A 15,734-nucleotide genomic window follows, 5' to 3' on the forward strand; every position below is an offset into this window, starting at 1 on the left:
GACTTTTCCGGAATAAACTCTGCAAATTCCGGAGAAGTTGGCGGCTCCGATTGCCCCTTGGTATGTATGTATGTATGTGTGCGTGAATGGTTGTCTGTCTCCTTGTTCACTGTAGTTGGCTGGCCACCAATTCAGGATGTCCCCCTCCTGGTGTCAGCTATAATACTTATAAAAACGGAACCAAATGCAAAAAAACAACAACTATAAAACAATACTATTATAAATGATTGAATAAAGTAATAATATTAATAGTAGCTTTTAAAGTTCAAATTAATTTAAAAGGTAAACTACCATCAATAAAGGTAAAATAAGAAATGATAATGGAAGGAAAATAAAACCTTTAATATAAATACAAATCATACATGAAAATAACTATTTAAAGATTAAAGTCAGTATTATTATATATATTTTTAAATATTTTGACTTTGTCTATTTGATCATTATATCTAAAAAATGAATTGAATGATTATACATTCTTAATGTATTATGTTTAAAATTTAAACATTCATTCTTTCATCTTCTGAACCACTTATCCAAACAAGGGTAACGGTAGGTGCAGGACCCTAGCCCAGCTAACTGCAGGCACTTGATGGGGGACCCCTGAATCCGTGACCGGACATTTCGTCGACGGACACTTCGTCCCTGGACGGTTCGTCGAACGGACACTTCGTCGACGGACAATTCGTCGCCGGACACTTCGTCGACGGACAATTCGTCGCCGGACACTTCGTCGCCAGACAGTTCGCCTAACTTTAACCACTAACCTTAACCACTATTAAAGAAGACAAAGGAAATTCACATATTCTTTATTGAAGAAAATAAAAACAGCAACAACTCGCTCGACAACACAAACACATTAATATTTGGGCGTGTGCAAGTACTAGATGTGCTCGTCTCCAAACACACTACGCACGAAACGGTTCCTACGTTAAACGGTTCCTACGTTGAGCGCTCCATTTTTAAAATAAAAGGCAATAAATCAAATTATTTTATTAAAAAAAATATTAAAAAGAAGACAAAGGAAATTCACATATTCTTTGTTGTCTTCCCTTTTTTGCTTGGTATTCCCACAGGTATGAATCAGTGGCTCGCCAATCACAGATAATTAAAAAGAATATTTTGTTATTGTAAATAGCACAACATAATATATACAAAACATAACATATTATTTACAAAAAATGTTTGTTTTTATTATGACTGATTATAATATTAATGTCATTTTTTTTCTTAAAAAATGTTGACTTTTTTATTTTAAGCCCATCATATTCTAATGATGTTTTTAATCCTGCATTGATGCTGGTTTTAATAACCTGTTTATAAATGAAGTTGTTCTTTTTTTTCTAATAATGCTCCTAATGATGTTTTTGGCTTGTGTTGAGCAGACGCTAAACAAGATAATCCATACTCTCTTTCTAAGCTGCTTTTACTTTTTTTTTAAACACAGTAGGATTGGCATTGAATCATCACGTTTTTGCCATCAACAACAATAGACTTCCAAACTTCTATATTTTTGTTTCTAATTATTTGTATTAAAATAAATAGAGGATAAGTTGAATTATACTATAATTATCATAATTCAATACACAAAAGGAAGAAACAATAAACATTTTTTTAATATGTTGAAAATGTATTCATTTAATTTTGAAATAAAATTATTTTAAATCAGTATTATTTGATCTTTCATTCAGAACCACCGAAAGTCCATTTACCAAACAACATAAAATCGATGCACATTATTTACTACTTTTCACACGGTATCTGACATATTCCATTTTATGTAACAATAATTTTCATGGGCTAATAACTTTTATGATTTTGGAACACACGTAACGGTGATTTTTGAACATTTTTACGTTTCAGAGTTGACAAAAATTACAAAGAAAGGTAAAAATAAAATCTAAACAACAAAGCCACGCTTGAGGAAATCGTCCCTTTGCCTTTTTGGAACAGTATTTCATCCAATTTGTTGTTGCTGCCTCGTTTCCTCCATCACTACTTTGTAGCTAACCTGTAGGGGGCGCTCATAGCCCGGGTGAAAGAGCCTTCCTCCGGAGCTCCGCGACACGCACGCACTCGAACGAGAAATGACAAGAAAAAAAACATTTTTATTTACTGTACAGGGTAAAAGATGTATATCAAGACTAGAACTACGCGCGCGTGTTTCAGGCATTTTGTGTCAATTGTTGACCAAAAAAAAGAATTCCAAAAGCTATAAAAGTCCTTTTGACTTGATGAAAAGCAGTATGTGAATATGGTTTTATTATTATTTTATTTTTTTAATGGTGGAAATTTTATGGGAGTTGCACCCACCCACTCACACCCTCACGTCCGAGTGGTAGAGCGACACTCCCTCAGAGGAAGAGAGAGAGAGAAGGGAGAGTAGTTGTGAGCTTGGCAGTGCTTCAGTTTGTCATCATCCGGGCGGCAGCGCGGCAGCAAGCGAGCAACCGGCACATAAAACCGAGCCGGACCGGACCGGGCCTGGAGTCGGACCCCGAAGCATCAAGCAGGAGCCTTTTCTCCTTTTCTTTTCAGTTTTTACTTCTAAACATTTTTTGTTGTAATTTTGACATCCACTCGTCCGAGTTGAAACCCGGACGCAATGCCGACCGAGTGACCGAGCAAACCGAACCTGTCACGACACTCGCAAAAAGTGGACTAAATTGTGCCAGGGATATTGTCTTGTTTGGATTGGGACTCCTGTGGATTTTTATTTCGTTTTTTTCTTCTCTCTCCGAGCACCGGAGTGGACGCCGACCAAGAGCTGAGCCTGTAGCCGGGCTGGAGCGTTCCATCCTGGGCAACCGCGCGGCGCTCACCCGCTTCGGGTAGGAACGACGTCCACCTGGTGTCTATCGTTACATCGTCACTATTACTCCCGATTGTGTTCGCTCAACCCGCTTGCTTTATTTGATATTTGTGACGAGTTCAAGCCTTTTAAGAGCCCGTTTTGCTATAATTTCAAACACTTGTTGTCACAAATGGATCCTAGTTTAAGTCCACCTTCATTGCAATCATTCAAGCGTATCGATCCGCATCGATCACTGTTCAATACAATCAAATAGAACCTGTTTGACACCAGAACACTAGTTCGGGTGTGAGCCGTTCGAAGGTCCGTAAATCGGTATTTCAAAGATACTTTGGTGAGAAAAAAGTATCTTGTCGCAAAAGTTTGTGAATAAATGGACAACCTTTTTGGCAACCTGTTTGAAAATACCCATTTGTCATTCACGGCATTTAACGGTGATGGACGGCCAGTTCTATTTGAACTGGGAGATCCTGGCAGAAACCGATTGTCGTAGAGACCCCCCCCCCCCCCCCCCGTTCAAATATATTTGGACGTCTGTTGATGTCAATGGCACTGAGACATCAAGCAATACATTGGACATAAATATGTCAGGTATAATGAAGGTTTTTGATTATAACGTCTCCCTAGAAGCCGATTTGTCATAATTATAATTTCAATATTTATTTTAATTAAAATTGTTTGGACATTCAGATTGTTCTAATGGTTACTCTTAATTGTTGTGTACTTAATTTATGAAAATAAAATAATTAGAATTGATTTCTAAATTACACAAATTTTAGGTTGGATTAAAACATAACTATTAACTAATCTAAAGGCAATAGGATCATTTCTAATTATTTGTCTTTTGCTTGTTTTTTGAAAACCTAATAGTCGTACCTTTCCAGGATCATGCAAGACAAAAAGGCATATTTTTAAAAATAATTTGCCTGCTAAAAGCTGATTCTGAAATATCAAAGGAAAATATAAAATATTCAAAATGAAAGATTTTTAAATTCCATCCAATAGAAAAAATCAAAATGAAAAAGCTGTAAACAATAAAGTACAAGTTGAAAAAAAAAGTAAAATAAGAATTATAGCAATTTCTCTGAACATTACATATCATCTTCAAGTTAAATCAAATCACTAATGGATGGTTTATTGGAAGATTATAATAATAATTTAAAAAAAAACAATTTACTACAAAACACATTTTTGTCCTCTTTTGACGACCCTAATATTCATATTTCCAGCATGCTCAACATTAATGTATTCATTTTCTGTATCGCTTATCCTCACGAGGGTCGCAGGTGGTGCTGGAACCTACCCCAGCTGACTTTTGGCACCAGGCGGGGGACACCCTGAATTGGTGGCCAGCCAATCGCTGGGCACAAGGAGACAAACAACCATTAGCGCTTAGAATCATACCTAGGGGCAATTTAGAGTTTTCAACCAGCCTTTTTGCGATGTGGGTGGAAACCTCAGTACCCGGAGTAATCCCACGCAAGCCCAGGGTGAGCATGAAAACTCCACACAGGAACATTTGGACCTGTGATTGAACCCGCAATCCCAGAACTATGACGCCGACGCATTAACCGCTCCACCACCTGCCCGACCATGCTCAATATATCGAGGAAAAATGTGCATTTATTTTAATTTTATTTATTTAATTAAATTGGCTCTAAAAGCTGTCACCAATATATTAAATCAACATATAATTTAAAAAAATGTTACATATACGTTTTAAAAATCATAAGAATTTAAAAAAAAAATCTTTACCCCAATATTTAAAATTCAAAGCGAGTGAATGAAATCCTGTAAACACCATAGCACACTCAGTTGTCTTTTGGAGTTTCGGTGTATATGTGCGGGTCACAGCGAAGGAATCTAGTCATTCCGGTTGCGCCGGCGTGCCTGGCTGAGTGAGGATGTGTGAATAAAGTTTGTGAGTATTTACATTTGCCGCACACGTTCCTGTCCAACTACACTTTGACCCCCTCCCCCACATCCCGTCAAGTTTCCTCTGTAAAAAAATAATTTGCCACCACTGACAACATTAAAAATCCAATCTGTTTGGACTAGGAGTGGCTGGCTGCAACGGTCAATAGCAGCCAATGAGTTAACAGCTAATATTCCTACTTAAAGAATACACATACATGCTTTAATAAATTAATGCATAAGAAGTACCGTATAACAAAAACATTTTATTTTGTGTGTGCATGTATATATATATATATATATATATATATATATATATATATATATATATATATATATATATATATATATATATATATATATCCCATATATGGCATCTAATAACACTCATAAGTTTTTGTGAATTTTATAGCATTTAAGTCACTGGCTGGCTTTGATGTCTAATTCATTTTGACTGGGATAGATTGGCGGAGTTTAATTTGAACACTGTTTTTGTTGTGCAATATCTTGTCATTATTAACAATAGACAGCAATAGTGAGAAATTGTTTTTTGGTTCAAAATTAAAGCTCAGTTATTGCCAGTTACTAATCAAAAAGGTTAACTAAATGTTCAAATTGGTTGATGGTTGTTGAAACTGACTTTTGGTCTGAAATCTTAGAATTTTTTTGGTCCAAATTGATTCATTTTTTTTTAGCCATAATGGTTCATTTCCATGGTCGATCACAATTGCTGCCATCCCTCACAGTCAAAATGGATTGGACTTCTAGTGTCGTCAATGTCAGCCAATGAGTTGAAAGTGGGCCCTAGAAAGGGTCCCAAGAGTGCTGTTAGATAATAGGTATAACAATTTAAAAAATAACCTCATGATACATTGAGCTGTCATATCGTGAAGGAAAAGAACAAAATAGCTGACATTTGACCTTTGACTTGTCTGCACTTAATCTTAGTTCTCTTCTTGATACCATTTGAATACTCTTTTTGTTGTTAAGACTATGTCATCATTAATATCAATAGATGGGAGTTGCGTGTGTGTATTTTCTTTAATCTGAATCAAACAATAGCATGTGAATGGAGTCATTAGCGTAATCCTTTTTGTTATGCAGCCTGGCTGGACCACACACGCACATTAACATCCTGAAAATATAAAAGCACCTCTCTGTGTGTGTCTGTGTGTGTGTGCGTGTGTGTGTCAATGCGTGTGTACTTCTTGCTATGTAAACGGGTTGCGCTGGCCGCTCAGGTTACATGCACACACATCTACAGAAATGCTAAAAACCAGTTCGCAGCACCTTTTGTGGTGTGAAATAACATTTAAAAAGTGAAAGGTGTGAAAGTTGAAAGGTTATATAGCCTGATTGAAGGCAAAGGAGACGTTTAAACTTTGTTTGAGGATTTGGTTGACATTTCAGACTGTAATTAACTTTTTGGGTGCCGTTGACGGCGCTAGAATTCCAGTCCATTTGAAGTGGGAGGGTGACAGCATCTCAACAGACTAGCGATAAACGCATTTAAATACACTGCAGAAGACTGAAAAGAGACACAACATTGTCAATTATGCTGCAATAATTAAAGATGGGCGACCTGGCTCTTTATTTTGCCATTTTCAAGAAATCAAAATATGCCACACCCAACATTATGGAGAATCCTGTCACTTTAAGAAATCAAATTCCTTTTCCTAAGTGATTACTTGTTGGTTCCAAATGTTTAATTATCACTCAGAAAATTCAAGAATTGTTATTCTCTGACTACACAAAAAGTACTGTATTATTTTTGGTGCACAATATTTAGTCAAAATTAACATTAAGTAAAAGTGGTTAGATTTCTTTAAAACATTTTTTTTTCAAATTATTTTGTCTTAAAGGGTTTCTCAATAGTCAGCATTGGCAGTCCAATATGGTAAATTGTTGATCCAAATTGGATAATGTCTCATCTCATTTCATTTTCTGAACCACTTTATCCTCACTAGAGTCGTGAGGGGTGCTGGAGCCTATTCCAGCTGACTTCGGGCCAGAGGTGGGGGACACCCTGTATTGGTTGCCAGCCAATCGCAGGGCACAAGGAGTCAAACAATCCTTCATGCTCACACTCATACCAAGGGGAATTTAGAGTGTTCAATCACCCTAGTATGGTTAGATTTTGTAAAAATAAATAAATAAATCATTTTAATTCAGATTTTCTTCATTTCCTATCTCAGTTGATTTTTTATGAGATATGTTTTGCTGATACCAGCCCATTGCTCATACTTTTAGACCAGTAAAAATATTAAATACTTGAACCCAGTAAATGATGAATCTGGAAATGGTCTGTTTACAAATATTACACAATATATAGTTATTATGATTAATTTCTAGACAGAAGTAGTCCCACTCAGCCGACGTGTTTGCCTCGTCCAAGGGTGGGCTAATTGGTCCTCAAGGGCCGCTGTGAATCCAAGTTTTTGTTCCAACCAATCCAGCACAAACAAATTTACCAATGATGATTCTGTGAAAACAAGAAGCATCTGGTTGCAATCCACTGGTTACACTTTTAAGACACCAAATTGATGAATTGGCATCTCCTGTAGATGGCTTGGAACGAAAACCCGTACCCTAGTGGTTTCAGTTACAGTAGTCAAAAAACACCATGGTACTGAAAACAAGTGACTACTGGATTTGATCCAATCTTAGGACCACATTTGCTACTGTCCCATACTCCAAAAATAGCTGTATCGGGTAGTGAGTATCGGAGCAAGACATCACTACATTTGGGATGGATTTGTGTCAAAAATATGCTCTGCTTTTAAATTCACAAGGAGACAAACTAGCTGTTGTATTTCATAGCTCCTTTAACCGCCAATGACCTGGCGTCCACGTGTGTGGAAATCACATTTTTGGTTGTCAAAGACTATAATGTTAAATTTTGGACTACAAGGACCTGGCGTCCACTTATGATGTGCACATCTTTTCTCTCAGAAACTACATCATGTCAAAACATCATCATTTGTTTTTACACTCATCAGGTCCTAATTAGCCTAAATATCAAAGATAAAATACAAATGGATGCCTTTCAAGAGCTTGGGTCTTAGGAGTTTAAAGCAATTTGAGCAGTTTGAACTGTGTTTTCATAGTTAAGCTTCGTTGGTTGTTGTGTGCCCAAGTCAGAGTGCGGTCAGTGTAAGAAGCTAGTTTTCAGTTCTTTCAGCATTGCTTTGTCATGCGCACACACACGTTGGTGGTCTGTAGTGTGTCTTTTGTGCATGGCAGAGCCACACTTAGCAAGAGACTGCACTTGCAGTTTGACTCCATACACATTGAAATGCTACACATATACACATGTATAGCGGCAGGTGGGCATTTACATAACATGGTGTTTGTTGCTCTAGGTCTTTTCTTGGTATGCTAACAAAGCAGGGCTGTTGCAAGACGACACCGCATTTGTCTTACCGTTTGAAAAAAAGCAGGCCTTAAAAAGAGTTGTGGCAAGATATTTGTAAGTTTTGTGTTCAGAGGTCGTGAGAAGTTTGTTTGTGGCGTCGGGAGATTTTGTGACATTCCTGCTTGGGTGTTCACACGCCCTTAGCTGACATGTGTCTTCACGCGCACTCTCTGTTTCCACAGTTTCCAAAAACACATCAAACTGAATTTTAATGTTTGTGTGTACAAATGTGAACAAAAAGGGCAATATTATTTGATGGGGAGTTCTTTGTTTATTATTGAAAATGCTTATTCTAACAAACATGAATTGCATGCTTAACGACTTTTGCAGTCGTGAAGTCGAACAGACCTGACTTGGATGGGTTGTAAGTCAACGACTCCCTGTAACTATAAAAATCCGAAAATTCCTATACATTTAACGTTTTAATTACACCCATTAGCATAGAAAGATGACCAATGTACTTACTGTATTTTCCGCCCACTTTCAATAAATACTGGCCTATTTTAAAACGCTTTTCATATATAGTGCGCAACACCTTATACGGTAGACATAGTGGTTTGGGGGTTACGTTATGCATCCTGTAGATGGACCTGCGCAAAAGGGAATGTCATGATTAACCAATATTTACCCATATATAAGGCGCATTGTCATCTTTTAAGAAAATTTTAATCTTTATGGTGCGTCTTACAGTGCGGAAAATACGCCACCTTACATATCTCCCATATAAGCCTCATTAAAAAAGGAGAGGTAGTAAACTTTACTTGGAAATATAATTTCATCACTTTTCCACAAATAACTATACTAAACTATAAAAAATGTGTCACGAAGGAAAATAGGTTTTAACGTTTCCTGACAGTTGTGAGGGCAAGGGTTCATGCCTGTGTCCTGTGTGCAGTTTCCAATTTATTTTTAAGTACAATTCATAATACTTGTATTTTATATTATGTAAATTTTAGTTTTCTATACGTTACATTCATTTATGAAACACTACTCAGAAAATTACTTGTGGAACATTCTATCAGATCAGCAGTCTGCCTATGCAAGACTGAACTCTTTTAAGCCAACCAAAGACTGACTTCTAAAGGCTGTCGACTGTTTTTTAGTTGTTTTGAATTACACATTTGGAAAGTGAATACAAAATTGAATCTTTTCTCTCTGCTGCTTGTGGGTTTTTGGATTTACTTAACTGAAATAGGCGGCCTGCGGACGAGTGGTTTGCGCGTCGGCCTCACAGTTCTAGGGTCGAGGGTTCGATTCCAGGTGGGTCCTCTCTGTGTGGCTTTTGTATGTTCTTCCCAGGGCCAAAGACTGATTGAATACTTTAAATTGCCTCCATGTATGCTTGTGATCATGAATGGTTGTCCGTCTCCTTGTGCCCTCCCCTCCGATTGACTGGAACAACAAACACCCCGAGTCAGCTGGGATAGGATCCAACACCCACCGCAACCCTTGTGAGGATAAACAGTTCGGAAAAAGAATGAATGAATAAACTGAAATATCTTAATCAGAAAAGTCCGGGGAACGGGTGGAGATGGTATAGTAAGGCGGAGCTTCAAGGCTGGAAAACTCGGAAATTTTCAGTTTTTTTTTCATTATAGGCGTTCATTCACAGGTTTTATGTGCATTGCAGTTCACTACGTGGCATAATCCGCCTCAGTGTAACCTTCTGGGCTAAAAAAAAACAAAGTTACGTTTTGCTTGATTTCATCCTGATCCTTCTTGTTCTTGAGGCCACCTGGGTTGCGTCTCGGGAGGCCGCAGTAACTACACAGAATGCCATGCATTAGTTTTCCATCCAAACATGTTCGAAAACAACACTAATGGGTCGCGCCCAGCGGCCAGGCAGGTTCATTCTCATCACGCTGCCTCAATGTGCCTCATTTTGGCAATTAAAACCCCAAATTAAGTTTTATCAGGATCAAGTTAGCAGGACGATACACTCTACCAGAGCTGGCGGCTATGGGAGCACGCCATGCATTGCATTGAATTGTGAACTACAGCTTGCAAGAAGGCCCATAAAAAATTACCCCTTACAAATATTAAAGGTCTCAAAGAGGTTTTGTGTTAATGCTGTTATTGACATTTTTAACTGACGGGATTAATATATACTAATATTGTAATATTTAAATTAGATTATATATATATTAGATAATATTTATCTCTGCTATTTTGGTTTTATAAAAAATGACTCTGGGTTCTCGTCAATAAAGTCCAATCTATTGAACTCCGTAAAGTAACACCCCCCTTCACCCGCAAAAACACACATGCATGGGGGCCTTTAAAGTTCCTCGCTAGGATTGTGGGGGGTTGCTGAAGCCTATCCCAGCGGACTTCATGCCAAAGCCCGACTAAACCCTACACTGGTTGCCAGTCACCGTAGGGCATGAGAGACAGACAACCATTTGCATGCCCAATCATACCACTACCAAGCGGGAATCAATCCGAAGCTAGCCCATAACGAATTCAGGCGAGTGAACACCTACACCATCAGGTGGCTTAGTTATTCATTTGATACAGAATTAGTTGTTGACTAGTCAATTAATTGCAGCTGTTTTGTTGACGAACAAAAATGTCCCAATGAAGAAAGTCAGAACTACTATGTGGCCTGCAACAAAGATAGACTGTCCCATAATAACAATAATAATACATCAGATGACACAGTTGATTGATTGTGGCGTTTCCACGCTGACTAGTTAGCGTGAAATGCCTTGGCAGTTGGTGGTATATTTGCTAGCTCTTGGAGAAAATCTGTGCACATTCAGCCCAGTGGAAGTGTATTTGTGCGTGTATTTTTGATAGCAGGGAGGCAAAATGGCACCAGGCTGAACATTTGCTGCTCTTTTGCCTACTTGACAATGAGCAAACAGCACACCTAGCACAATAATAACCTCAATTTTAGTACTTGGTTGTGTACTCAATGCACTTGCATATATTTTCCATATACGATGAATTAGAACCCGGAGGACCGATGTCGAGTTAGATGAGGAGTGTTTTACATATTTGATAGAGTGGCAACTCTTTTTAACTCTAAAACACAAGCTGGAGCCATTCCTTTCCTAAGCTTTGATGAAATTCCCCGAAAATGTAATGACGTCTTACATTTCATGTTACAATCATATTCCACACATTTGATAATAATCCCTTTATTTATACTTATGTTATGTTGAATCCAAACATACAGATGTAACTGAATACACAATCAGGGTGTTTGGTCTTTGTTTTGCTAAAATGTCCACTGTCTTTTTTTTTCCAGCACGATGGCAGTGTTGAGGCGGCACTTCCTGCTGTGCTTTGCGGCGGCGCTACTAAAGGGCTGCGCCGCCTTCCCCTCCGAAATCCTCTACCGGGTCCCTGAGGAGCAGCCGCCCAACACTTTAGTGGGCAGCTTGGCAGCGGACCGTGGCCTCCCCGACAGTGGGCACCTGTACAAGCTGGAAGTGGGCTCACCGTACCTGCGCGTGGATGGAAAGACAGGTGACATCTACACCACCGAGATCCCCATCGACCGGGAGACCCTGAGGGACTGCCGCAACCTCTTTGAGGACGACAAGTGCTACCTGGAGTTCGAGGTGTCGATCACCGACATGGTGAAAGGAATGGGGTCGGGGCCTCGCCTGATCGAGGGCCGCATTGAGGTGCTGGACATCAATGACAACACGCCCCAGTTCTCCTCTCCCATCCTCACCCTCTCCATCCCGGAAAACACCCACGTGGGCGCCTTGGTCTCCATACCCACAGCTAGCGACCGAGACGCTGGCGACAACGGCGTGGCTGAGTACTCCCTCAGCACGGGACCTGATGCCGAGCGGCTCTTCGGACTGCAAGTGGCACTTGACACCGATGAGAAGCTGCCCCAACTGGTGGTCATGGGAAACTTAGACCGCGAGAAGAAGGACTCTTACGACCTGAATATCAGGGCGGTGGATGGAGGGCGCCCAGCAAGGGCGAGCAGCGCATTGCTCAGGGTGGTCGTCACCGATCAGAATGACAATGCACCCAAGTTCGAGAGGAGTCACTATGATGCCGAGCTGGCAGAGAACAGCCCGCTTGGACACTCCGTGCTTCAGGTTAGACGTCTCTCGCAATATCGTAAATTTCCGAGTCACTATGTGTGTGCCTTTCGGACAGTTTTTTTTCTCATGTCGGAAAAAGAAGATTCAAAAATGAATCTACAAGGAGTCCTCAGGTTACAATGTTCTCAAGCGATAATTTTTTGATTTTATCCCCAGCTATTTCTGGTTCCCTATTGAATAGGACATTGTTAAAGATGCGCTGCATTCTTACAAAATTGTTCCCTCAAAATGCCGCGTTCGTAAAAAGAATGAAGGAGAGCAATACCGACACACAGTGTCATGACTGCCTCGGGTGCATGGCGAGGGTTCCGTAACCCAGTGATGAGAGGAAGGGAAAAAGCGGCGAAAGTGCTAGTGGACAACTTAGGCTTTTAATGACAAAAAATGGTGGTATAAAAGTGACAAAAAAGGGGACGAATGCACGCTAACGAAGAGGCAAAACATGACTTACGTGGAGGGGAAACACGAGGTACAGTGCAATTATACAAAAGTTAAATTGTCCTACCAAAACACCTCTCTTAGCGCCAAAGGCCATTTTCTGTTCACACAGACATTATGTCACCAACAGCTAAAGTCAAACACCTCCCGGTTCATGTAACATAAAAATGACGACAGTAATATAACAAATCCTGTTATACGTATACTTGAGGCTGCAATGGGGATGTGTTGAGTGTTGTGTTTTCTGGGCTTCAGCATCTGTCTTACAAATAGTAGAGTAGAAGGGATGGCTGGAGGAGTTGCTTTTGGGTCAATTTTGTTTCATTTTTGTTGAAGGTGTTTTATTTTTTTGTTTTTTATTGGAGGTCAGGGTGCATTACATGTCGCATATGTCCAAAGAAATGGGAATTGGCCTTATTGACGATCTGGTGCATTTGATTTTTCCTTTTCAATTTTGGTTTGTTGTCAATTATATCTTCAATTTACTTTCAAACAGGATGAAAAATCTATCACCTTCTCAAGCTGTTGTTTGGGTGTTTCCCCAAGACAGATTTTTAGCACTCAACATACCAAACTTAGCTCTCACCCTGTCACAGAATGGCGATGATCAGGATTTAGGTGATAAATTCCACATGAGTAAGCGCTTGTCGTCAGCATGTGACACAGCGGTGTCGAAGGGGGCATTGGTACGAATGCCCTGCACGCTTACATATTAACCCGAGGATTGTGGGAAACTTTATTTTGTTTACTTTTGTGACTCTGCGACCAGTCGCTAGTCAGTTAGCCGAATAGTAACCCAGTTTATTGTTTCCTTTTTTTTAATCAAACATTTTCGAATTAGGCTTAAAAAACAAATAGTTGTTCACTAAAGGTTTTTAGAGCTGATAAAAAAATGAATTACCATCATGATTTAATTTGTTGCTTCTTTGATAGGAAGGCGAGTAGGTAGATTCCTTTGAAGATCCCATTCATTTCAGTCCCCTTCATAATCAGACATAAAATAGATTTTGAGATGTCTTTGCCGATACATTTTTTAGAGATGAAGCTGGTAGAAAAAGGCGTTATTGATTTACTTTACTCTTTAAGATCAATCCAAGGAAGGGTAGAGAAATCACTCTCCATTTATAGCCAGGGTGGGCAAACTGTAGCTAACTATAAAGGACCGCAGTGGATGTGGGTTTTTGTTCCAACCCATCAAGAGGACACCATTACACCATTACGTACATCAACCTACAAGCGCATTCAGTGGACTGCAGTCAGGTGCTTTTTATTTCTGCAGAAACCTCATTGGTAAAACGGTCTGTCCTGAATCGGTTGAAACTAAAAACGTGCACCCACAGCTGCCCTTGAGGACCGGTTTGCCCAACCCTAATTTATGGTCATAGAGATCAATGTTTCAAGGTAAAATTAATATAAGTTGAATTTCGCCATCTTCATTGATCATGTAAAAATAAAAATCTTAAAAATCTAAATATTATATTATATTCTATTTTTAAAAATACCAATCACACATTTTAAAGTAAATCAAAAATAGGTTAAATTTCAAAAAATTAACTGTAAGGCAAAATGTTATTATTCTCATAAAGATGGATGTAAATTAACCATGAGGAAAATAGGAGTAATAATTAGTAAAAAAGTAAAGTAAAAGTACACAATACAATAAGGCCAATTCTGCACATTTAATAAAAATACTATTTCTTAAACAATAATAATAATGCTTCAAAAGCAAAACAAACTCAGCAAAAGTCACATGACCTATTAGGGCCTGCTGTTGTGAAGACTGAACTGTAAATCGGTGGAGCGAGTCAGCTCTGGTTAATTGTTAACGTGCCAAACGGATGCTCTGCTCGATTCGTCCTGCCTCCAGCTGTCGATGATTTACGCGCTACTCGCATGAAGGCCGTGCCCCTTTAAGCCTTCCCAACCAAAAATTCGATCGATTTGGCTGGAAAAACGTGGTGTGAGCGGAATCCGCCACTTCCGACTCTTGCCCGTCGCCCACCAAGGGGCAGGGGAGATTTAGATGAATCTATCCTGTCTGATCATGCAAATCCCTCGAGGATTGCGCACCCTGACATTGCTAGAAAAAGAGATCAAGTGCTGCTGAATTCATCTTTTTTTATTTTGAAAAAATGTTTTTCATGGAGATTAAATTACAGACTTGTGGAACTGGTCTCTTGATTGGACGCTTGGCCAAACAGTGCTACCCAGGGAGTTCTTGAGTTACGAGCGAATTATGTTTCTACGCTGTTGACATAAGCGGAATTTCTGCTTAAGTGGGATTTCACAGTTCAGTTTAAGTCGAAACTTACGTCAAAATGCATAATAAAATATGCATGTAGTTAAATGTTTTGTTTTTAATTTACCTAAAAAAGTCAATACATTAAAATAGGAAGATTCAATCATTCATCTTCCGTACCACGTATCCTCGCAAGGATTGCGAGAAGTTGCTGGAGGCTATCCCAGGCTTACTACACCCTAGACTAGTCGGCAGTCAGCCATAGGGCACACAGAGAGATAGACAACCATTCACATACCCAGTCATACCACCTAGCGGCAATCGATCCCACGCTTGCCCGCTTTTATTATTCGCTTTTCATAGTGTTAGAAAGGAGTTATCTTATCAAAAAATACTCACTAATCCTCTTATTTTATATTCAAATTTCTTACAAAGTAAGGTAATGTGCAGTCATTTTCATAATTGAACAACGAGGATTTTTTAAAATTGGCATAACAATTTTTGCCATATTGTCCAGGCATATACAGTAATACCTTGAGATACCAGCTTAATGCGTTCTGGGACCGAGCTCGTACGAGCTCCTAAGAATGTGCTTTTGATTCATACAGTACACTCATTCCTTGAGATACGAGCTTCCGAGGACTGCGCTCGTATGTCGATTTACTCATATCTCAAATGAACTTTTCCCATAGAAATGAACTAAATACAAATTAATTTGTTCCCACCCTCTGAAAAAAAAAAAAAAACAGGATATAACCTTGGAAAAAATATTGGTTGGAATACACCATCTACTAACAGAGTAACAAATAACTAGTGGTTATGATGTTTAATATTAAAATGAGACAG

General features: G+C 39.0%; 1 protein-coding gene across 2 annotated transcripts in view; it reads left to right on the forward strand.

Annotated features, from left to right (window-relative positions):
• The first annotated feature begins 2,421 nt into the window (after positions 1–2,421).
• Positions 2,422–15,734, forward strand: part of LOC144082192 (protocadherin-1-like) — a 133,586-nt gene continuing 120,273 nt past the window's right edge. For both annotated transcript variants that reach the window (XM_077609140.1, XM_077609142.1), the window contains exons 1-2: positions 2,422–2,828; positions 11,392–12,205. In XM_077609140.1, coding sequence (XP_077465266.1) covers positions 11,396–12,205 — 810 coding nt within the window. In that variant the 5' untranslated portion in view covers positions 2,422–2,828; positions 11,392–11,395. The remainder of the gene's footprint in view (positions 2,829–11,391; positions 12,206–15,734) is intronic.

The sequence above is a fragment of the Stigmatopora argus genome, chromosome 9 (genome assembly GCF_051989625.1).
Source record: "Stigmatopora argus isolate UIUO_Sarg chromosome 9, RoL_Sarg_1.0, whole genome shotgun sequence".
Lineage (NCBI taxonomy): Eukaryota > Metazoa > Chordata > Actinopteri > Syngnathiformes > Syngnathidae > Stigmatopora > Stigmatopora argus.